The sequence below is a fragment of the Trichomycterus rosablanca genome, chromosome 7 (assembly GCF_030014385.1).
Source record: "Trichomycterus rosablanca isolate fTriRos1 chromosome 7, fTriRos1.hap1, whole genome shotgun sequence".
In the NCBI taxonomy this organism is placed as follows: domain Eukaryota; kingdom Metazoa; phylum Chordata; class Actinopteri; order Siluriformes; family Trichomycteridae; genus Trichomycterus; species Trichomycterus rosablanca.
Window position 1 is genome coordinate 9445974 of NC_085994.1, and position 16381 is coordinate 9462354.

The window sequence follows — 16381 nt, forward strand, 5'->3', positions numbered from 1 at the left end:
GCATTTCTAAGCTGGGGCGCTAATGTTGGACCAAAAGTCCTGGCTCACAATCAAATTCCAGCTAATTCCAAACGTGTCTTCTGAAGCTGAAGTCAGGGCTTTGTGCAGGCCGCTGGAGTTCCTCCACATCAAACTTGTTTAGCTTTTGTATTGTTTAACCTTACTTTGAGCTTAAGGGCACAGTGTTACTATTTCCTAGGCTTTTGCCACAATGTTAGAAGCATACACTGATCAGCCATAACATTAAAACCACCTCCTTGTTTCTGCACTCACTGTCAATGTTATCAGCTCCACTTACCATATAGAAGCACTTTGTAGTTCTACGATTACTGACTGTAGTCCATCTGTTTCTCTGCATACTTTTTTAGCCTGCTTTCACCCTGTTATTCAATGATCAGGACTCTCCCAGGACCACTACATAGCAGGTATTATTTGGGTGGTGGATGATTCTCAGCACTGCAGTGACACTGACATGTTGTTGGTGTGTTAGTGTGTGTTGTGCTGGTATGAGTGGATCAGACACAGCAGCACTGCTGGAGTTTTTAAATACCATGTCCACTCACTGTCCACTCTATTAGACACTCCTACATAGTTGGTCCACCTTGTAGATGTAAAGTCAAAGACGATCGCTCATCTATTGCTGCTGTTTGAGTTGCTCATCTTTGAGATCTTCATCAGTGGTCACAGGATGCTGCCCAGGGTGCTGTTGGCTGGATATATTTTTGGTTGGTGGACTATTCTCAGTCCAGCAGTGACAGTGAGGTGTTTAAAAACTCCATCAGCGCTGCTGTGTCTGATCCACTCTTACCAGGATCCACCACCCAAATAATACCTACTCTGTGGTGGTCCCGGGAGAGTCCTGACCATTGAAGAACAGAGTGAAAGCAGGCAAAAAAAGTATGTAGAGAAACAGATGGACTACAGTCAGTAATTGTAGAACTGCAAAGTGCTTCTATATGGTAAGTGGAGCTGATAAAATGGACAGTGAGTGTAAAAACTAGGAGGTGGTTCTAATGTTATGGCTGATCAGTGTATAATCTATTGTATATGATTGATTTTACAACTGTTAGCAAGGGGTAAAGCTGAAACATCTAAACTAAATAATTAAAGGGGGTGCCCACCTTCCTTTGGCCATTTAGTGTACCACAACATAATACGTTTTGTAAAAAATGGATACTGTTTTTGAAAATGTTTTGACAGATTTTCTAAATGTAATAAAACACACACAACACCAAGTATTTCTGAAGTGAAAATGATCTGAATATACTTTTTGTTTGTTATTTCTCGAAAAGGTATCTAGACACATAGTCTAATATATAAATTCTATTCTGCAAATTTACTGCTTATTTCCACAAAGACATTAAGAGTCCTCATAATCAGGTTTCCCTTGTATATATTACCCCCACCATGCATCCTGAGATGATGCTTTCTTTAGCACAAGGAGATAAATTAGGCCAGGCACCCCCTCAAGGTGGAAGGTCATACGCAAATGTTGCTCTGAGGGTGTGTCAGCATCTGTGTGTGTGCAGATGGGTGTGCCTGCCACGCTTATGCATGCTTTAATTTCCATATATTAATATATTAGTTACTCCAACGCCCCATCCCGTTGCCCATCTATTTCTCTTATGCTTTGTTCTCTTACACCCTCCCCCTATTCTGCGCTCTTGATATGAGCAGTCCTCTTAATTGAGTTCTGAGCCCTGTAGTTTCTTGTTTGTTCAAACTGAAATTGCAAAATGAAATTGGTATGAATACGTCAGTAGTATGTTTTAGTTTCAGAGCAGACATTCAATAAACTTAACACACTATTTGCATTCTTGTTATACATTAAATTATGTAATCATTTAAACTTCCTTAAAAATCCTGGTTAAAGGATGAGCAGACTTTTGCACTCAAATGTAATTTACTGATCACTTCAGAAATGAACACTGTTTACAATAACACTATTAGGAGATACAAATTACAGCATCTATCCCAAATTAAACAGATGCATTGCTTTAGCACGCTTGATTGCATTCCATCAGCCCCCACCTACAGAGGCTCTAATTTCTAATCACAGACATTTGCATTTGAAAATGATGACTAATTAATCTGCCTCATTTAGGGTATTTCTCAAAAGTCAGAGGAATATTGTGATTTATTATATTGTCTATTCAACAGAAATCAAATCAGCCTAACAAGTCAATCTGTAACCACCACCCCTGTTTGTAATTAATAGTAGAGGTGAAGAAAGCAGAAGTATGATACAAAGTGGACACCAGGGACCGAAAAAGCCTAAAACAACACATCCCATCCATGAATAAGAATTTTTTTTTGTTCAGCTACTTGTCACTGCACTAAGGAATGACTTTTTGGGATTGTTGACATGATGGCATAAAATTCATTTTCATTTCAAAAATTCACAATCATTTTTGTGATTTTAAGTGAACAATACCTACAATAAACTGGATATTTCCGAAGAAGTGATCTTGTGGAATAATCTGATGTCATGTGGTTCTTTTTTAACTGATTTTTTATTCATCACACAAAACAATACATACAACCTCCAACATGTATGAGATGCATTCGTAATCACAAAAAAAGAAGATAAAAATTAATTAAGAAAAGAGAAAAGTATCTACAGTTCTTGCATTTCAAGCATTATTGATAACCATTTTTTATTAAACTTATTTGATCTTAGCTGTAATCTTGCTGTAATTTTCTCCATAATAAAAACCTTTTTAACCACATCTTTCCATTGCACAATGTTGGGGGGGGGGGGGGGGGGGGGGGGTTTGAGGTTTTAACCAACACACTGTTATCGCTTTCTTTGCTACTAAAAGCAAAATTCTCAATAAATATAGAAGCACTTTGTAGTTCTACAATTACTGACTGTAGTCCATCTGTTTCTCTACATACTTTTTAGCCTGCTTTCACCCTGTTCTTCAATGGTCAGGACCCCCACAGGACCACCACAGAGCAGGTTTAGGTGGTGGATCATTCTCAGCACTGCAGTGACACTGACATGGTGGTGGTGTGTTAGTGTGTGTTGTGCTGGTATGAGTGGATCAGACACTGAAGTTTTTAAATACTGTGTCCACTCACTGTCCACTCTATTAGAAGTTGGAGACGATCGCTCAGCTATTGCTGCTGTTTGAGTCGGTCATCTTCTAGACCTTCATCAGTGGTCACAGGACGCTGCCCACAGGGTGCTGTTGGCTGGATATATTTTTGGTTGGTGGACTATTCTCAGTCCAGCAGTGACAGTGAGATTTAAAAACTCCACCAGCATCGCTGTGTCTTATCCACTCATACCGGCACAACACACACCAACACACCACCACCATGTCAGTGTCACTGCAGTGCTGAGAATGATCCACCACCCAAATAATACCTACTCTGTAGTGGTCCTGTGGGGGTCCTGACCATTGAAGAACAGCATGAAAGGGGGCTAACAAAGCATGCAGAGAAACAGATGGACTACAGTCAGTAATTGTAGAACTACAAAGTGCTTCTATATGGTAAGTGGAGCTGATAACATGGACAGTGTGCGTAGAAACAAAGAGGTGATGGCTGATCAGTGTATATAGTGCAGGATCTAATGTAAATCCGATTCCTAAAATTTGGTTAATCTCTTTTTAAACACTTCCAAAATTCTAATAGTTTAGGGCAGTCCCAAAATGTATTGGTCAAGTCCCCCACTTGTCCACAGTTTCTCTAACATAGCTCAGATGTATTACTATATTTTGATGTAACAGAAGGGGTATTGAAGTATCTCATTTTTATTTTCCAATCAAATTCCCTCCATGTTGGACTATTAGTTAGTTTATGTCCTGCTATGAATGAATTCTTCCCATTTGTCATCTGTTATTATAATATTTGCCTCCAACTCCCATTTTTCTTTGACCTCTCTATTATTATCTTTAGAATCCGCCTGTAATGCTTCATACAGTTTTGATATGATGCTTTTTTAGCCTCTTCTTCTGCATGTCATTAATAATTCCTCTATTTTTGATGGTTCTTGGCAAATATTCTCCCATTCCTTATGTTTCTGGAGGTAATGTCTTACGTGTGTTTATAGAAGTTGTGAATTGATAGTTTAAACTCTTGTCTAAGTTGTTGATGTCATGTGTTTTAAATGTTATATTGCATTATTTCGAAGAAGAATAATGAAATTAAGCACAAAAAGGTTTTATGTCATGACAATAAACCATATACAAAATGTGGTTTAATCATTCAAACTAAAACTTACACTCAAAAAGACCTGAATAAATTTAGCTTAAAATCTATACAATGTTTACAGAGTTGGTATCAGGTTTATTATGAGGTTTATTACCCTCGAACTGCCTAAACCTTGTTATATAGTGCCTTTACACTTAACCACTTTATAACAATTTACCACTTTAAAACACTGTAAACAGCAGACATATAGGGAATATTTTGTTATGGTGTGTTGTCAACAGTAAAATCCATATATTATTGTAGAGATTATAGAGACTATAATCCCTTAATCCTTTGGATTTGAACATTATGATAATTTTTTTCAAGAGCAATAACAAAGTCATCACAAATGACCTTACCTGAGCTATTTTCTGATTTACATTCATCTCAAACCACACAGGATATTATAAAGAAATGGCATATTTTTAAGAGATAAGGAATTATGATTTAAAGAATTGATTTTATATGTTAAATCATTTTTTTATTTGTTTATACCATCTAATAATACACAACTACACAAACAATTCTAATTACTTCATTGCTAGGGCACATTGAAATAATTAAGTAAATAAACAAGAATGACAGGAAACTCAGGAACGTCAGAGTTAGGGCACAGTGTTCCACAGCTGACATTTATTAGTGGGTTTTGTGTTGATTACAGTAAATTTATCTTCTCATTTTTACATTTAATTTAATTTTTGGAGAACAAAGAAAAGGAGATTTATGTAATGTTTTGATTAGTTTTATTGACCTGAATATAATTATCATAAAATTCAATTATAAAGGTCAACTGTGTGCAACTTGTGACCTTTGCAAAACAAAGTTTCAGAATCCACACACAGTGAAACATACAAAGTACAAAAAATAAGTAACAATAAATACATTCAAAAAAGAAATGAGAAAAGAATGTGCAGATTGTAGTGTCTGGGTCCAAAAAACAATGTGTTTGTGTGCGGGAAGGGGGGTGTTGTTAATAGCCCTAAAGTTATTAAACAGTCTTAAGTGAAAAACAACAAAAGTCTACATAGCCCACTACTGCTAAGACCCAGGGTTCAAATCTCAGTGGTGCTACTGGTCTGTCAAGTGTCTAGGCAGACATTACTGTCTGGAGGATTGGTTGATCAGCCTAGCCACTGGGGGGTGCACTTGTCAATGCGCTCTCAGTGCCAGTCCCAAGCCCAGATACATTTTTTTCTGAAGTTACTACAGAGTCTGGTCTTCCTCTGAGAAATAAAGTGCCTGATTTGACAATAAATGAACGCCGCTCTCTATTATCTGCTGGATGTAATACTAAGAGTCCGGGCACTAAGAAACTGTCCAAGATCGCCACACTGCTGCTGGCCAAGAACCACATTATAATGCAGACCCAGGTTCTGGAGCACATATACAGGGTAATCAAACAATCTTAGGCAAAATGTTCCCACATCCCACACATGGACAGATGCTCAGGGACAGATGCGTTAGTGACGCAGGTCTTCCAAGAATTGGTTTCTGTTTTAATTCTGTGTTTGTGTGTGTTTTGTTCTTTATTATGATTTAAATTGTCATACAATGCCATTTATGACTCAAAATTAATTACAAAACAAGAATAAAACCATTGCACTAAAAAACGGATGTTTAAAAAGTGTTTTGCCATGTCCAGGAGGTACCTTGCGTCCCATATTCCTAGGTGGTTCTGTACAGCAAAGATAAATCTGTTACTGAAGATGACTTTAATAATTAATAAATAAATTATTTATTTATTAGGATTTTAATTAGTCATGTTTTACACACTTTGGTTACATTCATGACAGAAACGGTAGTTATTGGCAGTGGCTTAACTAGGAGCTCATGGGCCCCAGTGCAAAAAAACATTTTGGGTCCCCTCAACAAATGTATATATCTGTTTTATTCCATATATATCAGTGTTTGCTATATATTTTCTGTTTGGCTTGCCATAATATGTACAGCCAATGGGGGGGCAGTGAGGTGGGTGGTTGCGGTTATGTCATTGAGGGGCCCCCCCTTGCCATGGGCCCCAGTGCACCTGCCCTCTGCACCCCCTGTAGTTACACCACTGGTTACTGGTTACACAAGATTTATCAGTTCACAAGTTTAATGTCAAACACAGTCATGGACAATTTTGTATCTCCAATTCACCTCACTTGCATGTCTTTGGAAACCGGAGCTCCCAGAGGAAACCCAAACGGGGAAAACATGCAAACTCCACACAGAAAGGACCTGGACCACCCCACCTGGGGATCGAACCCAGGACCTCCTGGCTGAGCCACTGAGCCACCGTGCCGAAATGAATAATTTAATGGTAGAGGAAGTGGTAGCTTGATCATCTGTATGGTAATATACAGTTGTAGTTTAATGTACTTTTGTGAAAGAAGTCCTGAAAGTAGAGATAATATGTCTGCAAAAATTATTTTTCTGCAACTAAATTATTAAAACAGGTGGCACAGTGGGTTGCGAGAATGGCCTGGGTTAGATTTCCCAGGGTCCTTTCTGTGTGGAGTTTGCATGTTCTCCATGTGTCCTAGTGGGTTTCCTCTGGTTGCTCCAGTTTCCTCCCACAAGTCCAAAGACATGCAGTCAGGCCAACTAGAGCTACTAAAATTAGTGTGTGTGTGTGTGTGTGTGTGTGTGTGTGTGTGTGTGTGTAAAAAATGAATCTCACAGCGACCAATTTTAGGCCTAACTGGTCTTTATTGGGTATCAGGTGGCTGATGAAACGGTGACCAGTTTTATAGATTTATCTGTTTCTTGCTTATCTGGCAACCCATGTAGCTATACACATGATCACCTTAAGGTTTGGGTTGGGAAATAAAAGCTGTTTGCTCTTTTACTACAGTTATATTATAGTAAAACAGACAGTGGACTTACGGTTGAATCTTCAGTTTAATTTTACAGACTGTCTACGACTTACCTTAGCAACACAAACCATGGTTAGATGTAATCATTTTAAACCAATTTCATTTGATCAAATATATACAAGAAAAAGCAACTTATTCCGTTTTTAGTATATTTGTTAGTGTGTAGTTACAGTTCTTTTTATTTCAGCACCATTAATATAAAGAATAAATATTCTTTATTGGGCATAAGGTTGCTGACGATACCGCGACCAGTTCTATAGATATACTGTATCTGTTTTTCACTGATCTGGCAACCCATGTAGCTCTGCCACAGCAACTGACATTGTTGTACTGGCAAATCACGGGCTTACCTAAAGTCTCGTTCTGAATGCTGTTTTATCGCGGGATTTCAAGCATCAGGCCCGCAGCCATCGCCAATAACAATTTTGTAAGTATTTATTAAAATATGTATGTTTTAGAAATGTAGCAACAGACCGGAGTTATAATTATAATATTTCTTTACTGAATTTATGTTTTATGTTGAGGAATTTAAGCATTTTTTGTTGTTTAAAATGAAGAAAAAAGCTGCATGCAAGTTTCAGGCTCGAGTGTTTTGCTTCCTCATGAGGCCGCCATTATTTTCCCAACACCGACAACAAAAATAGCTCCATTGTTTATGGAGTCATTTTAAAAACATATACGTTTGCTGTCCTTCGCTTAACGAGTTTTTAATAAAACTATCTTGATTTTCGGCTAAGTTAGGTAGTAATTATTTGAAAGACAAAGAGAAAAACACCGCGAAAATATGAATTCGCTTCCCCCACACTGCTGAAACTAGTCATTCATTCAGTCATTCAGTCGGTCAGTCGGTGTTGATCGGCTATTTTATGTACTTTAACACAACCAGCCTTTTAAATTACATGTAATCTTAATCAACTTCATCTGTATCACACATTTGAGGACCGCAGACTTAAATACAGCCCTTTCTATATACTGAGAAAAGAGGAAGAATTTCATACACTTATAGTATTTGGGAATTTATCATCACTCCCTGACTGGCCGCTATATATACATGATCACTTTAGGATTTGGGAAATAAAAGCCATTTGCTCTTTTACTACAGTTATATTATAGTAAAACAGACAGTGGAGTAGCTGTTTTATTGTCAGTTTAATTTTACAGACTGTTTACGACTCACCTCAGCAACACAAACCATGTTTAGATGTAATCATTTTAAACCAATTTCATTTGATCAAATATATACAAGGGAAATACACTTATTCAGTTTCTTTAAATATATTTATATTAGATTAGATTCAACGTTATTGTCATTGTGCAGAGTACAAGTACAGAGCCAACGAAATGCAGGAGCATCTAACCAGAAGTGCAAGATAGAGATAATTTACATATAATAGTTAAAGTGCAGAAGTGACCAGATAAGTAAAATAAGGAGACACAATGTAAAGATACAGGTAATGCTGATTGTACAGTGTATAGACTAGTATATAATTACTAATGAAAGGTGAATAAAGTGGCTAAATGAATGGGTAATAAATGAGAATAAATAGAGTATATAAGTATTGCAAATGCTTCAGATGGAAGCAGGGTGAAAAGTCCACAGTTAGGATGAGAGACATCCTTAATGATGTTTCTTGCTCTGCCCACGCACCGTTGGTAGTAGATGTCTATGGTGGGTAGCTGGGTGCTGGTGATGCGTTGGGTGGTTTTAACCACCCGCTGAAGAGCATACCGGTCATGTGCGGAGCAGTTGCTATAACACACAGAGATGCAGTTTGTTAGAATATGAATAGTCATCAAATACTGCGTCTTCATTCATATTACTGTTGCATTATACAACAGTTAGTTCCGACCTTACAGTCTGATTGGTTGAGAAGCGTTCTAACCGTGCTGATATTCGTGATAACAGCACGGCCTTTTCACACCACAACTGTATTACTCCGCTGACGCGTTGCCAGTAACGACAAGCTTCATGCACACAAACGCGCACGCAGCGACACAGACAGGGAACATAAATCCCAAATTCATAAACCAACCAGTTCTATTTAAGCAATAGAACACTTGAGGTCGTGTGTTATCGCGAATAACATCACAGCTGAGATGATCTACGGCGCTCGCCTTCGGCTCGTGCCTGCGACCGAATCACAGCCGTGATGTTATTCGCGATAACACACTCCCTCTCGTGTTCTATTGCTTAAATAGAGCTGGTTGGTTTATGAATTTGTGGCCAACACATCCACTTTTAAATTAAACATCTGTCTTGCAGTAGTTGAAATATTAAACTGCTGTGAAGTGCATGATATGTAAAGAACTCAAACAAATGCTAAAAATAAAAAATACTTTAAAGTCCAAATCAGCTTTCCACATCTCCTTTATATCTGGTCACTTATAAAACAATTTTAATATTGGTAGTACTAAATAGTAATACTTCTTTGCAGATTGTCATGGTATATATTTGTATTTTTTCATAGATTTAGAAAAAATGGTGTAACGGTGACATCCATTCTTAAACCCTGTTGACAGTCTTAGTATATCTGGGTGAATAGAAATGTTAATGCAGATTTCTTCTTTATTCTCCACCACTCAAAAAGAGACAAAATTAACTTGCTGGTAAATACTATGGTTTTAAATTACAAATATTAAAATTACAGTATGGCTGCATTGATTCACAAACATATTACTGATCAAGATTTGCCATAGTCTGATACAACTGTCACCAATCAATTCATTCAGTCATCAGAAAATCTTGATTTTTTTTTCTTTTGGTCAAAAGTATTGCTTGTAATTGTTGTAATGGGGTGAGAGAAGGCCTGTCTCCGGGTTACTGCTTTAAATGAATAAAATATCAGGTATTAGACCTTTTCGTGTTGGTTAATAGTGTTTAAAACAAGGTACTGGATCTAAGGCTTGAATGCAGGTTTCCAGGAGCCTGAAGCTCTGTAATCCCCACACTCCTTCTTGCATCACTCTGTCATAGCATATACTTCGATGAAAATAGATTTTTATAAAGATATAATGAATAATTGTGTCAAGTCTTATTAGCTGTGATTGTTTGCTGATGACAATAAATTCATGGCTGTTTTATAGGAGGTATAGTTCTCCGGTGACGGATCCATGATGAGCTATGCAGAAAAGCCAGAAGACATCACGAAAGAGGAATGGATGGAGAAACTAAACAATGTGCACATTCAGAGAGCAGATATGAACCGCCTCATCATGAACTATTTAGTAACTGGTATGTATAGTGGGGTATTTTTATTTAAAGTTGGGACAGTAAGGAAAATGCAAATAAAAACACACATTACTAAAGTGTAAACTTTAACAGGTCTTTATTGGTACAGGTGTTTTTATTTAACATTTATTTCATTGTAAAGAACACAAAGACTCCATAAAATGACAGCAAATATCAACCATATTCACATTTATCATAGTAAGAGGAGTGCAAGTGTTGGCCTGTCTGCAGTCCTGACCTGTCTCAAATTGAAGATGTGGGGAGAGTTATGAAGCACAGTACAATAATGATGCAATAATGATTACAATCCATACAATAATGGATTGGAAAATACTGAATTGTCCAGCTGAAACCAAATGTTTATCCTTGTACTGTTTTCAGTTGAATGCAGGTCAAACAGAATTCGCACATCATTGCATTAACAGACACAAACGGCAATGCTCATATTAAACCAATTCTTAAATACATTAATGCACTATAATTGTGCATTTTCTTTTCATTATTGCTATACAGTGCTTCATGCTATATGTAGCCCAGCCTCTTTAAAGCTGATGCACTCTGTATTGAGACATTGCATCATTCCAGGCAGTTCATTTAAACCACTATGATCAGACTCATGTTATTTTATGAAGATCAGTTTCAAGAAGATCTGTAATGCCATTTTTGTTTACAGAGGGATTTAAGGAGGCTGCAGAGAAGTTCCGGATAGAGTCTGGCATTGAGCCCAGTGTGGATCTGGACTCACTGGACGAGAGGATAAAGATCAGAGAGATGATTCTGAAAGGTCAGATACAGGAAGCTATCTCTCTCATTAACAGTCTTCATCCAGAGCTTTTGGACACCAACCGATACTTGTACTTTCACCTTCAGGTAAACACATTACTGTTTTGGACTGTTATGGATAGATAGGCATTTTGTTTATTTTACTGCTTAAATATTCAACTATTAATCTCAGGAGTGGTGGTTGATTGCTGTGTGCTGTTAGCAATCCACTTTGATGTCACAATGACATGCCAGTACATTTAGGATATGTCATCATGGGGTGCTTAAATTTTTTTTGCTTTTCCTCTATAGCAGTAAAAAGTATTGAATAATTGTGGGCTAAATAAATATGGATTCATATGGAAATTATTTTTTTCAAATAATTAATTATTTTCCAAATAATTCATATATAACATTTTTAAAATACTCTTTATGGCCAAAAGTATATAGACCTCCCTCATATTTGATTAATTTTGGCGTTTATCCATGCCTGTTGCTAACAAATGTAAAAAATCAAGAAAATAAAATATTTGTTTGTAATTATAAATAAATATATTATATTTATAATTATAAAATGATAATTTAATAATTTTTGGCAAGTCCAGCAAGTTTCCAGCATGCTTGTGCCCCTTTAATGGTTTGGTGTGAAGAATCTCCAGTAGTCTACATGGAGCTTTGTCCTCAACTTCATTGAACTCTTTTTGTCTAGGATCAGTGCCTGACCTTCCAAAGGCTCTTCTGACTAAACAAAAACCCTAATTCCCACAAACACAAACTAACATCATGTTAATGCTGCAAAGAATCGGCCAACTCTGTATTAATGTCCATAGTTTGGGAATAGGATGTCTAACTATCTTGTCATCATGTATCCACATACACTTTATGGCCAATAGTATTTGGACACCTGACCATGAGCTTGCTGGACATTTTAGTTTAAAAATAAATGTGACCTCTGTGTGATCCTTTCAGCTACAACAGCAGCCACTCCTTTGAAAAGGCTTTTCACAAGACTTTGAAATATATCTGTAAGAATCTGTGCCCATTCAGTCAAAATGGAAGAGCATTTGTATGGCTGGACACTGTTGGTCAAGAAAACCTTAATTGATGTTCCAGTTCATTCCAAAACTATTCAGTGGGACTGAATTCACTGGATTTTCTTTAAGTCGTAATAGAGCTTGCTTTGTCCACAGGGGCACAGTCATTCTGAAAAAGGGCTTTCCCTTAACTGTTGCTGCTAAGTTAGATGCAAATAATTTCCTAGGGAACTTTGTCGGATGTAAAGAAGTGACCAGTGGGTTTATATGTGGTGGAAAAGGAATGTAATAGCAAGCAGGCTGGGCTTTTCTAAGTGCAATGGATAATTTGATTTCTCCAGTTAAAAATAATTTTATAGGGAAAATAGACAACACAAAGTGCAGAAAAACCTGTTTAAATTGTTAAAACCAGTGTATTTTTGATGCCTATTGTGAACATCTTAAACCATAACTTCTCTGCTTACATGTAATTATGTCCATCTGTAAATAATCTATAATCATGGGTGAGGAAATGTCCTTTATTAGAGCTCGATATACTAAAAATGTGTTTCTGGCTCTTGCAGCAGCAGCATTTGATCGAGCTGATTCGTCTGAGAGAGACGGAGGCTGCACTCGAGTTTGCACAATCACAACTGGCTGAACAGGGCGAAGAGAGCAGGGAATGTCTAACTGAGATGGAGAGAACTCTGGCCCTGCTCGCTTTCGACAACCCTGAGGAGTCACCTTTCGGAGACCTACTTAACATGATGCAGCGGCAGAAGGTGAGAGTGTTGTCTGTCTGTAAGCCTTTGTATGTAAATACACAAGTGGACAATTTCTCCCATTTATTTATAAGCCCATTAGGAAAGTAAATTGAGTTAGCTTTTGCCAAAAACGACCAGGAGGAAGCCCATTTAACCCATATACAAGAAGTGTTAAGCTATGTGCACTAACAACTGTAGATATTTAAATATATTCATGACAGACTTACTAGGGTAAATTGTTATAACGCATAAACAGGTTGAATACCGAGAACATTATGACCACCCCCAAAAATGTGCATGGCCTTATCTATTTCATAAAAGTTGAGCCTGTCACAGGCAGAGATGTATTTAATGTTGGTCTAATAGTAGTTACTTGTAGTACATTTGTTGGATGCAGCAAATGTGGGCAGCTTGAGTGATTTGGGTAAGTGCCAAATCGTTGCAGCAAGACGACGGGGTCAAAGTATTTCCGAAATTGGAAGTGGTGCTCACAAGGTATCTACTGTTATCACACATGAGTATGACCTCGGGTCTAGATGGCAGGAGGGTTTAAAACATTTGGGACAAAGTATAATAAAATATTCTAGTTTATTGCTGGAGATAAAAATGAACATCGTACGTGAATTAAAAAAAAAAAGTTTGTAGCCTGGACTCGAAATCTGCCCATTCTGTGTGCCTTATGCTATACGCATATACTGTACATGGTTCTATATGTAATGTTTTTCACTTGAAGTCCAGAAGGTGGCATCATTGTGTACAGAAAATCCAGTTTTAAATCCTAAACAACTTGTCTTTTTCATAGGTTTGGAGTGAGGTGAATCAGGCGGTACTAGACTACGAGAACAGAGAGTCAACGCCAAAACTGGCAAAACTGCTGAAGCTGTTGTTATGGGCACAGAATGAACTGGACCAGAAAAAAGTCAAATATCCTAAAATGACAGACCTCAGTAAGGGTACAATTGAAGACCCAAAGTAAAAAAACAAAACAAAAAAAAAACTGTCAACACCATGGACATTATACTGTTTTGCCACTATTTATAAACAGTCAGTGACTGGAACAAAAATAAATAAATATATAATCGTATATATGAATACATTTTTCCACTAACTTAACTATATAATGTATTATTTTTCAGAGAAGATATGCTTATTAAACAGTAGATATAACCAAACATTTTAACTTGCTGGTTTCCTATTTTCAAAATAGAAAATGCATTTGTTGGATTTACCATTTCATTTGCATAACTACTTTATATTAAGTACTTTCATTTTGTGTAGTCCGTTCCCTTTATCTGTTGACTTGTACATTGCTGTTTTAAACACATTTGGGCCTGTCTAAGATAAGCTAAAGTAATGGTTTTAAAGAGAGTGTTGAGCTTTAAATTGTTTTTCTACTTTAAACATTTCTAGGAATGTGAAAATGGCCTCAATGGCATTTATTCACTTCACTCTGAAAAATGACACTGATTTAGTTTTTTGTTTCATTAGTTGTGTATTATTAAAGGAAGAGGTGTTCTTGTTTCGCCTCACAGACTTCTTAGACTCGTGTTGATGCTGTGCCTTGTGATGGTTGGCTAGACAGATTTTTTGCATTAGTGTGTGAATGTTTTTAGCCTCGTTTTTTCTTTACTTGAAATGGAAGCTGGATGGCTAAATAGAAAGTATGTGAATGGGTGTTTTGGATTTTTTTTTTTTACACTTTCACAAGTGATTCTTACTTTAAATGCATAAATGCACATTTGTATTGTCGTTTGCCCCAACAAAGCCTTGTAATTTGGCTATATCTCCTTCTTTATTTTGTTTGTGCCTCATACGTTGGTTTCTACTTTATTCAAAGCTGTAATTTTAGTAGGGTTATTTATTTAGCAGAACATTCCCCAACCTCCTGTTTAGAAAATTACATTTACAGGTACAATAAAGTATTTCTTTTGAAACAAAAATGTGTCTAATGCAAATATTTGTTAAATACAAGCAACAAGTTCTAGATAAATGTGTAAATGCTGTATACTCTCTTCTGGTAAGTGCTCCATTTTCAGATTGAAAATCCATTTAACTTCAACTGTAACCGTAGCCCAGTAGTAGACTATGTGACATCAGCTGAAACAGCCTATAAAGATATTGTAAAAACATAAGGTGTCTGAATAAACCTTTACTTATTTTTACTGAAATTTGCTCAATGAAACACATAAAGCATGTTTTACATCCTGATTCTTGTGCGCATTTCCAGTTTAACTGAATGTCTCAATTCGCCATGCTACAAACACTGATCGGATTGCAACAAACGTGCTACAAAAACTACTATAGATACTGAGATTGTTCATCCCCATTACAGTATACCAGGTGGTTTTTCTTTGCTCTGCACCTGTTCATTTTCTGTGATCTTTCACACAAAAATATGTGTAAAAAGAATTATAAAGGGAAAGAACTGTAGCTTTAGTCAAGTGTGCAAATGAGCAAAGCAATTTATGCTAGACAACGACAATTTACATTGCAGAACCAAGTCATGACCAAATCAGGGTTGTGCCTCCTAATGCAGAACATATAGAAACAGTCACTCACAATCAACTCTGCACTGGTAAGACAAAGTACAGTAGACATCAAGGACATAATCACAATATGTAAAACTCAGATATGCTAAAGGTGCTCTCCCTAAATATACTGATGTCAACATTACAAATAAACATATTCCATTCACTAGCTTTATATTATGTTAGCAGTCAGCGTTCCCACCAGTTGTTGCTATGGCAGGAATGTTTTAGAATGCCAGGAATCCCCTCCCCCAATCTTTAGTTCCTAGCCATGCCCTTGGTAGACATCCAAAGGCTGTACCAACTTATAGCGAGACAGAAGTACAGCGTTTTGCATCACTGCAGTGTGAATGCGCTGTATCAGGAGTTCGAATCCTGAGATGGCCTCACAAATACAGAAGATGGGTGGCATTACTTGAACACACATCAGTACATCTTCAGTGCCGGTCCCAAGCCCAGACAAATAGTGTTGGGTCAAGAAGGGCATCCGGTGGAAAAACTGTGCCAAATCAACTATGTAGACAAAGGATCCACTGACCCCTTCTGGGAGCATTTATTATGCAGAAGTCTGGACACCCTTTGGACAGCCCTGGTCAAGCTGATTTTCTAAATAAAAATACATTTACAAATGCTCAACAAAGAACAAGCTTCTGCACATTTAAAATACAGTTACTTTTAATTTCCATCACTGCATAAGATCAGACCATAAATTACTTTTCTAATGGAAGGGGTATTTTAGTGGATTATGGGAAGTATCACATCCTGGGGGTTATAGAGAAAAACTTTAATATTAGTGGCAATGAAAATTTTGCTCTATCCCTTTCAGCTGCTCCCATCAAAGGCTGCAACATTGGATCAGTCGTCTCCATCTTTCTCTGTCCTGAACATCCTGACCTCAGCCACACTTTATAGCTTTGGAATGAACTGGAACATCAGTTAAGTCTTTCTTTACCAACATCAGTGCCCAGACATACAAAAACTCTTTTGTCTGAATGGGCACAAAAAAGACATACTTAATGAGTGATTG

General features: G+C 37.1%; 1 protein-coding gene across 1 annotated transcript; it reads left to right on the top strand.

The window, feature by feature from the left end:
* Positions 1 to 7420: 7420 nt before the first annotated feature.
* On the top strand, positions 7421 to 13992 carry gid8a (GID complex subunit 8 homolog a (S. cerevisiae)). Its single transcript, XM_062998333.1, has 5 exons — positions 7421 to 7485; positions 10143 to 10290; positions 10961 to 11157; positions 12647 to 12844; positions 13629 to 13992. The coding sequence occupies exons 2-5, from the start codon at positions 10170 to 10172 to the stop codon at positions 13800 to 13802; spliced, it is 690 nt and encodes a 229-aa protein (XP_062854403.1). The 5' UTR covers positions 7421 to 7485; positions 10143 to 10169; the 3' UTR covers positions 13803 to 13992.
* Positions 13993 to 16381: the final 2389 nt, after the last annotated feature.